Raw genomic sequence first — 15,157 nt, forward strand, 5'->3', positions numbered from 1 at the left:
ACCATTTTGACATTTCCTAAATCAATTTAATTAATCCTTTTTTTATTAATAAATCCTGTGTAGACTTGAAACTCACTTTGTAGACCAAGCTGGCCTTGAATTCACAGAGATCTGCCTGCCTCTGCCTCCCAAGTTCTGGGATAAAAGGTGTGTGCCACCACTGCCCGGCTCTTAATATCTTAATAGATCATTTTAACACCCACTCTCTCTACCTCCCTCCCTCCCTCCGTCTCTCACCAACACATGGCACCATCAAACATGTTGTTCTAGGTTTTTTGCACCTTACTGTAGACTCAAGGAACTCAAGACCCTGAAGGTGGAGGATAGCTCTACCCAGAAATCATCTCACTGGCAGGACTGATAAAGGCCTGAAGCACAGAGCACCCCTGAATTTAAGACACGAGAAGGACCTAGCTAGCCGGCTCTGTCACCAGCACTGTGAATGGCAAAGAGCCAGAGCCACCAGGTTAAAGAGGTGTCCCATATTCTGAGCTAACTAAAGATATGGGGCTTGGAAATCAGAACCAGTAACAGGCAGTCCAGAGCTTCCATTTTTGACTGCTGCAGCTCTCCTTAGTTGAAGAGGCAAAAGACCCCAGGACATGAAAGAACTCCCAGACTTGTGAACATAGCAGGAAAATCTGAATCTCTTCTGCTGCTAGACTGGGAGATAAAAAAGTGGGGGTGGCAGAGCCACCGGGTTGGGGATTAGGGGGACAAAGGGACAGTGCTGGGCAGAGCTTATGCTGTAGGGCGTCAGCACATTGCCAGTCCACCTGACTACGCTGCCACCGCCACACCAGTGTTAGGCACACCAGGGACGGATCTGTTTGCAGGCAAGCCTGGCATCTCCAGGAAGTAGAAAATGCAGGAAAAAGAATCTGGAAAACGGGAAGGACCAGAAGGTGCTATACATCTTCCATGTGGGATGAGACTCAAAGCCAGCATCTGGGTAGTGCCACCCAAAGTCCCTCACCCAACCCCCACCCAACTCCTTGGCCCCAAGTCCATAATACCACTTCTTAATTAGAGAACAATTAAAAAACAGCTTTATTGGTGACCTAAGGGAGCTAAGGTCTCCAATCCATCCCTCATTCCCCAGGGTGTCAACTGCAAAGGCCTTCTCCAGTAGGAAGGCCAATCACATGATTTGTGAGAGCTCCTGGCACGGAGTCAGATCTCTACTTTTAATTCAAAAAGAATTCTAAATCCTGATTACTAAGTCAGCAAAGTCAGAGGCTAGAGTCTGATAGGCATCAGTGCCCTGCCTGTGGGGGCTCAGGAGGCTGCCAAGTTGTTCATCAGTATCTGCAGAGCTGTGGAGGCAGAGGCCTGAAGGCCACAGCAAACTGCCAAGATTAGTTTCCAAAGAGAGCCCCTGCTCCGGCAGGGCATGAAAACTGGCCCTGCAAATGCACTTTGGGTATGATGGGGTCACATCACCGAGCAGCCTGGGAAGGACAGAGCCCTACCACATCCTTGGCATGCCAAGGCTTCTGTGGTCCAGGCTCAGTGGGGCTGTCATAGCCTGTCATTCTTGGGTCCTCACAACTGGGACATCTGTTTGGAAAACCCCTGGTTCTTGATAGGATATAGGTACCACATCACAACCCCCGAAGGATTGATGATCACGGTGAAGTTGCTTTCACTCTTGAGGCCACTGATGACATCCCCCGTGAAGACATTCTGGCCCTGTATTGGGGAGGTAGGTGCACATCACTGTCAAGGCTAACACGAGAACAGCTCTACAGAGACCCACTCCTCAGAAGGCCTAGAAGAAGCCTATACTTGAGCCTGCCTGTGCTAGGCCTCCAGTACACCCCAGTAAGAGTGTCCCAATCACTTATTAGCAAGGTTGACAGATGTTCAGACAACAGAAAAAGCCCCACCCTGTGGACAACTGTAAGGACAATGGCGCAAAAGCTGACCAGTGAGTGAGGACCAGCTTGGGACGTCAAGGGTGCTCATTCATACCCAGCAGCTCTATCCACATGGCTGGAAACAACAGTGCAGAGAATAGCACCAGCCCTTGCTTGGTACCTCCCACTGCACCTCTATCCCTTGCGGGCACTTTCTAGGGCTCAAAGGCATAGGGGAAACCATGTGTGAGCCAGGGCCATCCGGATGCCAGAAGGCTGGGCCAGGGACTGCAGGTGACAGGGCACTTACCTCATACACTCTGGATTTGGGATAGTTCAGTTCCAAGAGGGAGCAATGGAAGTGGTAAGGCATGTCTGTCCTGCGGCTGAAGTAGACCAGGGCACTCGCCCCATTAGACAGATGCCGCTTGAACACCTCAATTTGGGATTTACTCTAGGCACAAGAGAGAACCACTGGATGGAGTCCCATGTTCAGTTTGGCCCTGACTTCCCTGCCTTCCATACCCTCCCCACAAGCTCTGTCCTTATCTCCAGCCCACTGCTCTGTCGCAGACTTGAGCCATCTAGCATCTACACTTTTCTCTCCTTTCGTTCCTGACTCAGCAGATGCTAACTTAATTCTGTGCCAGGCCCTGCACAGGATGACAAGAGGTACAGACACAAAGAACTGGGGGCACACCATATGAGCGCTGCCAAGACAATTCCAGGGCTGCAGTTGGGGACACTATTAAGAGGGAACAACCAACACTCATGGGGGAAGGCATGCAGCTGGCCTCAATGTAGTGAGAATGCTTCATTGTACAGAGCAATCCTCAGGCCCAGCCCCACCATTGGCATCTCTGGCAGGGACTATCTCCTTGGGACATCACTAATTCAGCAAATGCCTTCTGGCTTTTTGTTTTGTTTTTGTTTTTCCCAGACAAGGTTTGTCTATATAACAGTCCTGGCTGTCCTGGAACTCGCTCTGTAATCCAGGCTGGCCTTGAATTCAGAGATCTATGCCTGCCTTTGCCTCCTGAGTGCTGGTATTAAAAGCATGCACCACCACCACCTAGCTTCTTTTTTAAAGATTATTATTATACTTATATGTATATAGAGTGTTTTGTCTGCATGTATGTAAATTTACTGCACGGGTACAATGCAGGGTGTCAGATTACTGGAATTGGAGTTAAGCACACCACATGCATTCTGGGAATTGAACCCTGAGTGCCCTGGAAGAGGCAAGTGGTGCTCAATAAACAGAAGACACTGTCGGTAGCAACAGTATACAGTAGACACTCCCAGTAGCAACAGTATACAGTAGACACTAGCAGTAGCAGCAGTATACAGTAGACACTAGCAGTAGCAACAGTGTACAGTAGATACTGGCAGTAGTCATACTATACTGTAGACACCCGCAGTACCAACAGTGTATAGTAGATACCGGCAGTAGCAACAGTGTCTTTGGCTAAAACAATCTGGAAAAAACTCTGGAGAAAAGTACTCATTTTCTGCAAGACATCACCTGCATGCAGCCACTGTGACTCACTGATCCCCTGTGCTCCTGTCATGCATCCCCACTCTGACTCAGCTGTCCTGTTCTGACCCAGGCAAGAAGCCAGCAGCTCAAAGCAGCATCCCTAAACCCATGCCACCAGGAGGGAGACCCAGTCCCAGCTCCACTGTTCTCAGGGGAGCCCAGTTCCTTAAGCCTCCTCTTCTCCTCACTCCATTCCAGTACCTTGAAGATCCTGCGTCCCTGGATGCCTAATCGATCCTGATTGATCTTGATCATAAGTGGATTCTGAAGAATGTCTATGTTCTGGGGGGAGATGGTACGAAGGTCTGTGGACATGAAGAGGGGGGCTGCTAGCACTGTCCAAAGGGCCATCTGTGCCCTGGACTCCTCAAAGCTGAGGCCGTAGTTCCCGATGAGTAGCTGGGGACAGAGGAAAGGAGCAATCAGTGAGGGCCTCCTCAGGGCCTTTGCCAAACGTGGCCAAGGCAAGAGCAGACAGGAATTGGGGTGAAGGCCTGTACATGTGGGGATCTAGCTTAGCACAGCCCAGGGGTACTGTGGCAGCAAGTCATATCCCATCTAGCATCAGCTTCCCCTGTGCAGAAGGGGTGACAGTCTTGTGAGTGGGGGGATGCAGGTTAATACAAGGAAACAATATAGAAAGGGTGAGTATATAGCTCAGTGTAGAGTGCTTGCTAAGGAGAGAGAGAGAGAGAGAGAGAGAGAGAGAGAGAGAGAGAGAGAGAGAGAGAGAACGAGCGAGCGCATAAGGAACTGGCCAGATGAAGTTGAGAGCTGGGGCAGGAGTTCCAAGGCAGGTGAGCTCTGCTCTCCAGGCTGGCCCTCCTCCTGCCTCTTCATTGTCATTGTTTGTGTAAGTCACCAGGGCTATGGCTGAGATCCAAAGGACAAGGACTACCGGGCAGTGGTGGCGCACCCCTTTAATCTCAGCACTCGGGAGGCAGAGGTAGGCAGATCTCTGTGAGTTCGAGAACAGCCTGGTCTACAAGACCTAGTTGCAAGACAGCCTCCAAAAGCCACAGAGAAACCCTGTCTCGAAAAACAAACAAAGAAAAAAAAAAAACAAAAAAACAAAGGACAAGGACTAGAAGCAAGGTGGGGGCCCAGCAGTGACAGGAGAAGGGGTGGGGCAGGACTGGAGGCTTTGCAGGGTGAGAGGGTACAGCATCAAAGGAGCCAGAAGCAGAGAGGGAAAGCTGGCTGCATGCTATAGATGGGCTCTCAGAGCTCTTTGAGGCTTCAGAATGTCCTGGGAGGTGCTTAACAATGGGCATTTCCGGACTATGCTCTTGAACATTCTGATGTAAGAGGGGGGGCAGGGAGGGGCCTAGAAAACCCCAACACAACCAGTCCAGGCACACAGTTGTGTTGTTCTAGGCCCTACCTAGAACAATGGTTCTCAATCTGTGGGTCCTGACCCCAGGGGTCACATATCAGATATTTACAATTCATAACAGTAGCAAAATTAGTTATGAAGTAGCAACAAAATAATTTTATGGTTGGGGCTCACCACAACATGAGGAACTGTATTAAAGGGTCGAAACATTAGGAAGGTTGAGGACCACTATCCTATAAGGAAGAGAGCACAGAGTGGTGGGTTGTAGGGCTTGCACGGGTGGTACAGAGGGCGGGGCTAGAGACCTCCCCTTCCATGTTGGTACCATGTCTGGGTCGTTCCAGTGTCCAGGACCCGCCACTGGCTGCAATATGTCCTGGTATTTCACAAACCAGTCCACAATGGAGAGCACACTCCTCCAGGAGTCCTGAATATCGTCGAAGTTGCGCCAGAGATTACAGATGTTGGCAATCAGAGTGTAGTTCACCTGGATGTTGGGAAAGGCAGGAGCCAGCACCAGTTACCCTGACACCCAGGGGCCACCTACCAGCTGGGGATGCTAGCAGATGGAGGCTTGGAATGAGGCAGAGAATGGGTCTTCAGGGGTGTGTAGTCTCGGAAGGTGGCTCCATTCAGGGGCTGCCCAAGCCTTCCCTCCATGTACACAACACCCTTTCCACGATGTGCCACAGGCATGATGTGCATTTCTTTGGTGACAGTGCTACCACTTGCCTCCTTCAGGTTTGGAGGTCTAAGCTCTGCCTGGCCTCAGCATCCTTCTGGGTCTTCTGACCCATGTGGAACCATCCAGGATTCTGATCACTTGCTGAACATTGTGTCTGTGCCTTGCTTGCCTGTCTTGGATGCTAACACCAATTACATACCTGATGAGCTGGATGATGCCTCCTCTATGGTTCAATGACCTGGTCTCTAGACACTTACAAATGGGTATGTTGGCTAACTATGATGAGAGCAACTCTGGCTATGGTGGCAGTCTGCCTTTGGCCTGGCGCATAGGAGGTGATGGGGCCTGGGAGTGAGAAGCTGTGGCAGGCAGGTACACAGAATGGCTTACCTTGGGGGGTAGGCCCCCTTCATAGGCTGGCCAGCTGCAAGAAAAGGCGATGGGACGGCCTGTGGCATTCAGGGCAGCAGCCATCTTGGGATACCCTGCAGAAACCCCAATTTGGTGACTGAGCAGGCACACAGGACAGTCTAGGAAGTTCGCCTCCCTGTACCTAAAGATTTACTTTCTGGGTGCCAAGCCTATGTAGCTATGGTGCCATTGCTTGCTTAGGAGCCGCAAGCAGGGGTGAGGGATTTGGGAAAACTACCACCGCTGGGTACAGGCAAACTGAGCTCCACAGCTGCTGCCTTCTCTCCATTTGACAGTCCAGCCAGGCATGAACTCACCCACTGCACGCTCTTTGGAAGTGGAGAAACAGCCATCCAGCTTCAGCATGTCCACCTTCCATTCAGCAAAGGTTCCAGCATCCAGCTCTATTTTGTCTAGAGTGGTGCCGGGGTAACCCATGCAGGTCATTTTGCCCATGTCCTCATAGATGCCTAGCTTCAGACCTAGGGAATGAGCCTGTGGGGGTTGAAGAGACATATGTAGCTCCAGTGAGACCCTCTTCATAGGCATATCTTGACAGGACCCATTAAAACTTTCAATGGCCCAGGGCTGTGGGTATTGCTCAGCTGGCAGAGTGCTTGCCTAACATGCACGAAACCCTGGGTTCTAGTCCTAAGCACTGCATAAACTGTGCATCGTGGCATGCACCTAAACACCAGAGCATCAAACATTTTTGTTTGTTTGAGACAAGATCTCTGTGTGTAGCCCTGGCTGTCTTGGAAACTCTGTAGACTAGGCTGACTTTGAACTCAGAGAACTGCCTGCCTCTGGAGCATAGGACTAAAGGCATACACCACTACATCCAGCTAGCACCAGAAGTTTAAAGTTATCTTCAGGTACAGAGTATTGGAGGTCATCCTGGGCTACACAAGACTCTGTCTCAATGAAATAAAACAGAAACCCTCAGTGGCTCCCACTGACTGAAAGACAGGTCAGCTGTGGCCATTTTCCTCCAGCTATCTCTTGCCTTGAGGCCTTTTACTGCCTTAACTCTTGGATCAATTCAACCTAATGCCTACCCCAGGGGATCTTTCTTTTTGCTAATGCTCCTTTCTGACTCCCACCTCATTAGAGCAAAAGTAGGTGTTCATTTTTCAGTTTCCACCATTATACTCAGTTCTCACTGGAGACTGCTAATAGCCTCAGGCACATAGGAGGGAGAGGTGTGGCCATCATACTACAGGGTGGGGGCTGGAGGGGGACTCACATAGTCAGCTAGGAAGGCAATCCCATGAGGGAAGCGCTTGGGATCAGGCACCAGGCGGCCTTTGGAATCACGCCCACCAATCCAGCAGTCATCGATGTTGAGGTACACATAACCCAGGTCTCGCCATCCATCCTGGGCTAGTCGGTCAGCCATTTCCATGAAGAGCCGTTCACTAGCAAGGGATAGGAGGATGGTTGCTTAGTAGCCCAGGCTGACCCTCACTACTGCTCTTTCCTCTGCTCTGAGTATGAACTCTGGCTATAAAAATTGTGCCTCTAGCTGGATGGGTTGTGGTGCATGTTTTTAGTCCCAGCACTCAGGAGGCAGAGGCAGTCAGATTTCCCGTTAGTTCGAGGCCAGCCTGGTCTACAGAGCTAGGTCTAGTGCAGCCATGGCTACAACGAGAAACCCTGTCTCAAAACAACAAAAAGAAAAATAAAATCATGCCTCTGTTATCTGCTGAGGGCTAGGTCAAACAAAAAGAGAAAATGACATTCCAAGATTGCATCAGGGTGGGATGAAAGGGGTAGTTCTGGCCCCTAGGCCAAAGGGCAGGACTAGGCCAAGGGAAGAAGCATGTGGGGCCTATCTGGCCTTTTATCTCTTTTCAGTTACCTCAGGGGCCAGGTCCACCTCAAGGTCCCTACCCATTGAGGCCCCACATAGGTCAGGGAACAGCTTGCAGTCTCTCTAGGCTTGGCAATTCTGACCTTGCACTCCCTGCCCTCATTCTATTGCCCTGTGTGTGCAGATGTTACTCACCTGATACAGTTCTTTGGGTCCTGGTCACAATTAATGTTACAGCGGAAACGTTCCCAGGCCAGCCAGCCCATGGGTGGTGTTCGAAGGAGCCCATTCTCCAGCATCAGCACCTGGGCCACCAGGACCAGTAAGAACACTGAGGGGGAGGTGGACAGTGGCTTGTCGGTAAGTGGCTCTTGTCATCAAGGCACCCTTGAAGGCCCTCTTAGTGATTACTTCACCCTGCATAGCCCGGGGGGAACCAAAACTACCCAGTTCAGGTTAGAGTCATCTCAGCCTTCATGTGCAAGGTAACCTGTTTAAAAAGCTAGGCTACCCACTTGCTGTTGTCACAGGCTGAGAATCAACAGAACTGACCCCTGAAGTCATGTGATATATGTGAGTCCAGATGCCTCCTTCTCTCCCTACACAGGGTAACAGTACATTGTGCACAGACTCGGTTTCTGAGGCATTGGGGCTCTTAAAACCTCAGACTCATACCCAGCTGCTCACCTATGTGAGTCCTTCCCTCTTGGACTTCAGTTTCCTTCCATGTAAGTTACTGTACCCACTTTACAGGTCTGCTATGGCAGGCTGGTAACCCATAAGATAGGGCCTCTACACTGGAAAAGGGCTGAGAAAGTAAGTGCTCTTCTTTGGAGCAGAACCGGTTCTTGGGTGGGGAACATCTCCTTGCTTTTCCTGGCCCAGCTCCAAGAAGAGGAGAGGAACACTTCTCCCTCACATACCCACATCAAGGAGGAAGAGTAAGTATCAGAGGCCTGGAGCTTTCCCCTCTACAGTTCTCCTTCGAAAGCCACCCCCAGTAGGTTGAGAGTACCTGTCTTCCGCAGCATTGCCTTGGAGTCGATTAGCAGGACCCAACCGAATCTTCTTTGCTCTAATCAGCTTTTTATGTTGAACTGTGGAAGACAAAATGCTAAATATCTCACCTGGCATAGTGGCGCCCGCCTTTAATCCTGGCACTCGGGAGGTAAAGGCAGGGGGATTTCTTTGAGTTTCAGGCCAACCAGGGTTACATAGGAAGACCCTGCCTAAAAAAGGGGATGGTATGGCACACACCTTTAATCCCAGCACTCAGTTGAAGAATAACCTTGTCTACATAGTGAGTTTTAGGACAGTTGTGGTACCAAGTCGCTTTCATTGTTGTCACTCCCCCCCCCCCCCCCGCCCCGACCATCAATTCCCGGAGTCTGGGCTCTTCCTTTAGAACTACAGGAGGTCTAGGACGTCGTCTTTTTGCCAGACCAGTGCCCGAAAGCGGCAGCAACTGGTTCCAGGAAGTCCAGGAAGAAGGGAGGCGTTGGGCCCTACCAGGCTCCGGATCCCCGTGTGGAATCCGGGTTCTCGGCTTCGACCCTCAAAGATCCCAGGTCCAGGGTTCTCCTTGATCCTTACTCTCTCGCTCGCTCAGTGCCCCGTGCGTTTACCTTCGGGAGCCCCCAGCCGCTGCTGCGAGTACCTATTGCGACCCGGGAGGCGGGGCATCGCGGGGCAACCCTTCCGGAGCAACCAATCAGAATCCCCTAGCAACGCCGTGCCCTCCCTCTATGCCCCAGCGCCCAGCCTCCATAAGCTCCGCCCATTTAAAAGTAGCGTTCTGCGCGCTCCCGAGGCGCGACCCCGTGGGAATCGGCTCTGGGACCCTGTGCTCGGCTACGCAGCGGGAGTCTGGCAGGTGTCCTCCCCTGTGCTCCGACCCAGGGGGCGCGGGTGGTGGCCCGCAATACTTGCATTCACTAAGTGGCAGTGCAGTGAATTTCGCCCTACTGAGGGCGAAAGGGACAGCCCAGAAACCTGCCCTTAACTGCTCAAAAAAAACCCCAAAACTATAGTGAAGAGGCTAGGTAGGATTTCAGACCTTGAAAGGTTAGGAGACTGTCCCCTCCTCCATATGTCATCCAAGGGGTTCTTCAACCACCCACTCCCCAAATTCATTCATTCACACATTCAATTATTTATTGAACATATGCTGGTGCCAAATGCTATTTCTGGATGCCTTCACACTTATGGTAGTAATCATAACCGGCCCGTAACGGAATTTTCCACATCTCAGATAATGGCAAACTTCTCTATGCCACAGCCCAATGCTCAGTACATTTTTTATTTTTTATTTATTTATTTTTTTGGTTTTCTCTGTGTAGCTTTGGAGCCTATCCTGGCACTCGCTCTGGAGACCAGGCTGGCCTTGAACTCACAGAGATCCTCCTGCCTCTGCCTCCCGAGTGCTGGGATTAAAGGCATGCGCCACCAACGCCAGACTATGCTCAGTACATTCTACCCTCTCTTTTCCTCAGCCTTCACAAGCAATTCTCCAAAAATCCTGTGGTCTCAACTTTCAAACTTCACCCCTCACCTCACACTGCAAGGCTGGGCTCTGGATGATTCACAGAACCCCCAATGGCCTGCTTCCATCTAAGGTTACTTTCTCCACAGCAGCCAAGGCAAACCTTGAAAACCCAACTCTGTGGAGAGATGACTCAGTGATTAAGAACACTGGTTGCTTTTGCAGAGGACAGGGGTTCGGGTGTCTAGACTCACATGGTGGCTCACAACCATTCCTACTCCAGTTCCAGGGGATCTGACACTCTCTTCTGAACTCTGAGGCCACCAGGCACGCACATGGTGCATACATACATACATGCAGGCAAAACACTCATTCACATAAAATAACCTACAGAGAACCCAACCAACCCAGCCCTGGTCACTCCTCTCTCAAGCCTATGTTTGTCTACTCTCTTAGTTTGGAGAAATGGCTTTCCTAAACTGCACCCTCTACCTTTTGGCCCCATCTCCTGCTGTCACCTTCCTCATTGCCCTCCTTGGAGTTCTTCAAACACAGCAGCCCTCTGTTGGCCTTTGGACTAGCTCTCCTCTCTGCCTGGAATGCTGACACCCTCATTTCCCTTAATTATTTGTCCAAGTGAGGTCTATTCTACCATTCTATTCAAACCCCAAACTCCCCACCCTCAGAAACCCATGCTCTATTTCCCAGGGATCTTCACCTTGTAACATATTCACTCTAGATGATACTATTAACTGAAAAAAAGTTAGTTAACAACAACAATAACAAACATCCACCACACCCCACAAAAAAAAAATCCAGCGGTCAAAGCAGGGTGTAGGGTATGCTTCTTTTTCGTTATTGTGAGGTCAGGGAGGGAACCTCACAGCTAAGACCTAAATGTCAAGGAGCTCTGAGGCTAGTGGTGGGGGTAGGGTGAGAAGGAAGGGCCTTCTGGGTTTCAGAAACTGCAAAGCAGAGGTTGAGGTGGGAACCCACAAATTCTGGGCAGGCATTTGAATGCATTTGGGTTCAGGGCTTCTGGGAATCCCACCTTAGTGCTTTCTTGCAGTCTTCCCTGCAAGCCTTTGGATGGGCAAACTCCAGGTAGAGCCTTGGGACCACAAGTGGACTGCAGACCCGCACTGGCTTGTGATAGAAGCTGTAATGGCCACTTTCTAGAGGCAGAGATGGGGATGACCCATCTCTTGGTTGAGAAGCTTGGAAGGTTTTGTAGGAGTTTGCCCTAGGAAGTGCCTTATCCGATGGATTGCCTGGCTTGGCTCTGCCAGGTGAGGTGGGACTGGCTGGGTGGTAAGGGGGAACTTTTTGGGAAAAAAAAAGAACATCGAATTCTCCTTCGGTGGTGAGCTGGAGGCCTGTGCGTAGTCTAGGTTGGGATCGGGGTTCGAGGCCACCCTTCATCGACAAGTCCTGCAGCTCAGTCAGGTCCCCAACCAGAGGGCCTCAGTTTCCCTCCGATGTGCGTGCCGAGGCAACTTTGCAGATCCCAAGGCCTGGTGGGTACTGGGCGGGGAGAGGCCGGGGCGGTAACACGAGCCTCCCGGGCGGGGTCTCCCGACTCCCGCAGCCACGTTCGCGGCCCGGGCGGAGGTGTGGGTCCGGAGCAGGGGGCGATCGCATCACACCCGACGAACCAGGCTCGGGTTCTGGAGGTGAGTGCAGGCTCCGGGAGGAGGTGACCCGGAGGGCGTGGCTGTGGACGTGGCTGGAGAGCCCGGGAGGGATCCCGGGATCCAGACACCCGCAGGGCGGCCCCAGGGAAGAGGCCTCAATTCCAGGCTCTCGGCCCCTCGGTGGGGCCCACGAAGGGCTGTGGCTAGAACGGTCTTCCTCTATTCAGGGCCTGCTTCCTTCTCTTTGGAGCCCTTCTCTTCCCCTCTAGCATACTGGCTCCGATTTCATCACTCACTACTTGATTATTTATTTATTTAATTGTATTTGCTTACTGCGTGTCTCTCCTGCTGTGAAGTAGACTTCAGAAGGACAGGGACCTAGTTTTGCGCACTGATGTATTCCCACGAATTCAGCAAATCTGCACAGGGCTGATTATTGGAGGTTACTGGGCAATCAAGCTTAAGCTACCCTAGGCATCCTGCAAATGGGGACAGTGACAAATGAAACATGGCGGGGGTGGGGTGGGGTGGGGAACAAAAGGGACATAGTCAGAAATGGAGGACTGCTGGCCAGTTGACCTTAGAACAAACCACTTTGGGTACAACAGTGATCAGGAGAGGTTTCTGAGATACTGTGTTAACAAGTGCTACAAGGGAAAGCCTTGGCTGGCCCTTATCTGACCTACCTAGGGCCCATAGTTACAATGGAGAGACAGTGGGCCAAGACTCAGAGGGAAGTTCAGTTGCCCTGGGGGTGAGTGGGGCATTAAAACCGTGGCAGAGCTTCCTGCAGGAGGCTGCCCTTTCACTGGGCCTTAAAGTTACAACAGCATTTCTCACATTCTTTGAGAACTGTTTTGCAGGCTTCCTGGGAACCCTCTGTCTGTTCTGTGTGGTTAGATAAGAGGCCACTCTGCCCACTCTGTAGGCTCTTCTGATAAGTGTGTCACTAACAAGGCCCTACCTAGAATGCGTGAGAGCTGCTTCTCCTTCACTATGTCATCCTTGCTGGTGCAGCCGCCCTACAGGATTGGAACACCATAATTTGGTGGGTATGTCTTCAGTGCTCCCAGTGCCACTGGAGTTTACAGGGCAGGTCTCCTTTGACCCCTCACTGGCTGGCCCTTCCCTTGCTTCCATCTGACTCTGAAATCACAGGTTCTTTTTAAGGTGGGCTGGTCACCACTGAGAGGCTGGTAGGGGCCCAGGGAGACCATGGGATCCTGAGCATGGCTGCAGGCCTGCAGTCCCAGGACTGGGGAGGCAGAGGACAGTAGGATCAGCTCAAGAGCATCTTTGGATACATAGTGAGTTAGAAAGCAGCCTGGACTACATGAGACCCTGTTTTAAAACAAGCAAACAAACAAAAACCTCCCTGTCAATGTCCTGCCATTTTTTTTTTTTTTTTTTTTGAGACTGGGTTTCTCTGTGTAGCCTTTTGGAATTCAATCTATAGACCAGGCTGGCCTGGAACTCAGAGATCCACCTGCCTCTGCTTCCCAAGTGCTGGGATTAAAGGCGTGCACATAATGGCCTGGCTAAATGTCCTGCCATACTTATTCTTCTGACACAAGTATTGTCTTTTCTGTTACAGATTTGTGATATCCAGTGGTTTTTGTTTTTTGTTTTTGGTGACCCTTACATGACCTTTGAGATGACCAGCAAGGAAGACGAGTCAGTCTATCACAGATGAAGTCTGAGAGCTTCAGGGACACAGTTAATAGGAGCCACAGGATGAGGCTGCATGTCTTCTGAGCCTGGGTTCTTTCCTCCAGGTGCTACCATCTCTCTAGCTCAGTGTTCTTGTGGGAGCCATGAAGCTGAACAAGAGAAGTGTGGCCCACTATGCTCTGAGTGATTCTCCAGCGGACCACACTGGCTTCCTTCGTACTTGGGGAGGACCAGGGACCCCACCTACTCCCAGTGGTGCTGGCCGAAGATACTGGTTTGTTCTCAAGGGCAACCTGCTATTCTCTTTTGAAAGTAAAGAAAGTCGGGCCCCTCTGAGCCTGGTGGTACTGGAGGGCTGCACGGTAGAGCTGGCTGAGGCTCCTGTGCCTGAGGAATTTGCCTTTGCCATTCGCTTTGATGCCCCTGGAGTTCGCCCACACCTGCTGGCAGCAGATGGGCAAGTTGCCCAGGAGGCCTGGGTGAAGGCACTGTCCCGAGCCAGCTTTGGCTACATGCGACTTGTGGTACGAGAACTGGAGAGCCAGTTGCAGGATGCCCGTCAGAGCCTGGCCTTGCATCGCTGTGTGTTCCAGAAATCTGTTACTGGATGCAATAAGCCTCAGGCTCCTGACCGACGGGCTCCAGGCCCTGAGAATGGCCACCTTTTCCCCAGGGACCGAAACTCCAATGGTTCTGTGGAAGAAAGGGGGAGCAGGCCAGTAGGTCGGGATTTGACTGAGTGGGGGTTACAGGGTCCTGCCAGCCTCCTTCTAAGCAGGGGACAGAGCCCTGTGTCCCCTGAGACCTCCTGTTTCTCCACCTTGCATGACTGGTATGGGAAAGAGATCACGGAGCTGAGGCGAGGATGGCAGCAAAGGGCCAAGGGGAGCCAGCCAGAGAGCAAGCAACAGAGTAGGCCCTGAACTAGGGCCCTCTGAGCAGTGGCCCTGTCCTGCTGGTTGGGATGTCAGGGTCACTACTTCAAGAGTTAAATGTTTACTCATTTCCCAGATTGGTTGGTGTGTGTGTGTGTGTGTCCGTCCCTCCTGCTCTGTAGACTTTCTCTAACTTCCAGTCCTCCCCTCTGCCTGGAGTAAACTGAGGAATCATGACTTCCAACCTATTTTCTAAGGCCTAGAAAGGCCAGGTGGCTGATGGGAACATACCATAATGCAGGAAGAGGGCTGTGCTCCTCCACCCCTTCAGGACACTCTAGCCATAATTTCTAGCACATCAAGCCTTGGGCATCTAAATGCCAGAGGTGACAGCAGAAGTGGCTTGAGTACTGACATTGACATGGTTTGGGCAGGGCTCTCTGCAGGAGAGGGTCTTCAGGTGCTAAAGGGGGATTTCTCTCCCCTGCTACCTTGTCAATATATAATGCTGGACATTGCCCTGGGAAAGGGGGGCAGCCTTTATACAGGAGCAACCCTTCCTGATCTGTCCTCCATGGTCACTCCTGGGGACCCTGTCATCTATCGCTTGTTCCCAAGGCTTGTCTGCCAAGAATCCTTATGGCTACTTTCTCCTGTATCATGCCAAATATCATTTTTTATTATTCTAAGAGGCTGGATCTACAGAGTCAGAAGTCAGACTCATCTGTCCCCTTTATATAGGTGCAGTGTTAGTGACTGGGAAAATGCTGGGCTTGACAGAGCCATACCCCCTTCCCAAACAAAATCTGCCTCTTTCTGACCTCCCTTCTTTTTCTATCTGGGGCCTTGGG

General features: G+C 51.4%; 2 protein-coding genes across 2 annotated transcripts; one reads left to right on the plus strand and one right to left on the minus strand.

Moving 5' to 3' along the window:
* Window positions 1-1,026: 1,026 nt before the first annotated feature.
* Naga (alpha-N-acetylgalactosaminidase) lies at window positions 1,027-9,346 on the minus strand. Its single transcript, XM_027404122.2, has 10 exons — window positions 9,154-9,346; window positions 8,660-8,741; window positions 7,840-7,975; window positions 7,078-7,249; window positions 6,149-6,326; window positions 5,811-5,905; window positions 5,061-5,222; window positions 3,601-3,798; window positions 2,170-2,313; window positions 1,027-1,692 (listed from the first exon to the last, which is right to left on the minus strand). Exons 2-10 carry the CDS (start codon window positions 8,673-8,675, stop codon window positions 1,546-1,548), a joined length of 1,248 nt encoding a protein of 415 aa, XP_027259923.1. The 5' UTR covers window positions 8,676-8,741; window positions 9,154-9,346; the 3' UTR covers window positions 1,027-1,545.
* A 4,011-nt stretch (window positions 9,347-13,357) lies between these two features.
* Window positions 13,358-14,500, plus strand: Pheta2 (PH domain containing endocytic trafficking adaptor 2). The gene has a single exon (XM_035440789.1). It carries the CDS (start codon window positions 13,575-13,577, stop codon window positions 14,352-14,354), a length of 780 nt encoding a protein of 259 aa, XP_035296680.1. The 5' UTR covers window positions 13,358-13,574; the 3' UTR covers window positions 14,355-14,500.
* The last annotated feature ends 657 nt before the right edge of the window (window positions 14,501-15,157 follow it).

This window comes from Cricetulus griseus, chromosome 2, assembly GCF_003668045.3.
Source record: "Cricetulus griseus strain 17A/GY chromosome 2, alternate assembly CriGri-PICRH-1.0, whole genome shotgun sequence".
Classification (NCBI taxonomy): domain Eukaryota; kingdom Metazoa; phylum Chordata; class Mammalia; order Rodentia; family Cricetidae; genus Cricetulus; species Cricetulus griseus.

Bases quoted from the DNA above. Each gene is read 5' to 3' on its own strand.
- Naga (XM_027404122.2), bottom strand. The intron at 6,327-7,077 runs GTGAGTCCCCCT...CAACCCCCACAG, and splicing joins TTGCCTTCCTAGCTGACTAT to GCTCATTCCCTAGGTCTGAA. The intron at 1,693-2,169 runs GTAAGTGCCCTG...TCCCCAATACAG, and splicing joins CCAAATCCAGAGTGTATGAG to GGCCAGAATGTCTTCACGGG.
- Pheta2 (XM_035440789.1), top strand. From the start codon at position 13,575: ATGAAGCTGAACAAGAGAAGTGTGGCCCACTATGCTCTGAGTGATTCT.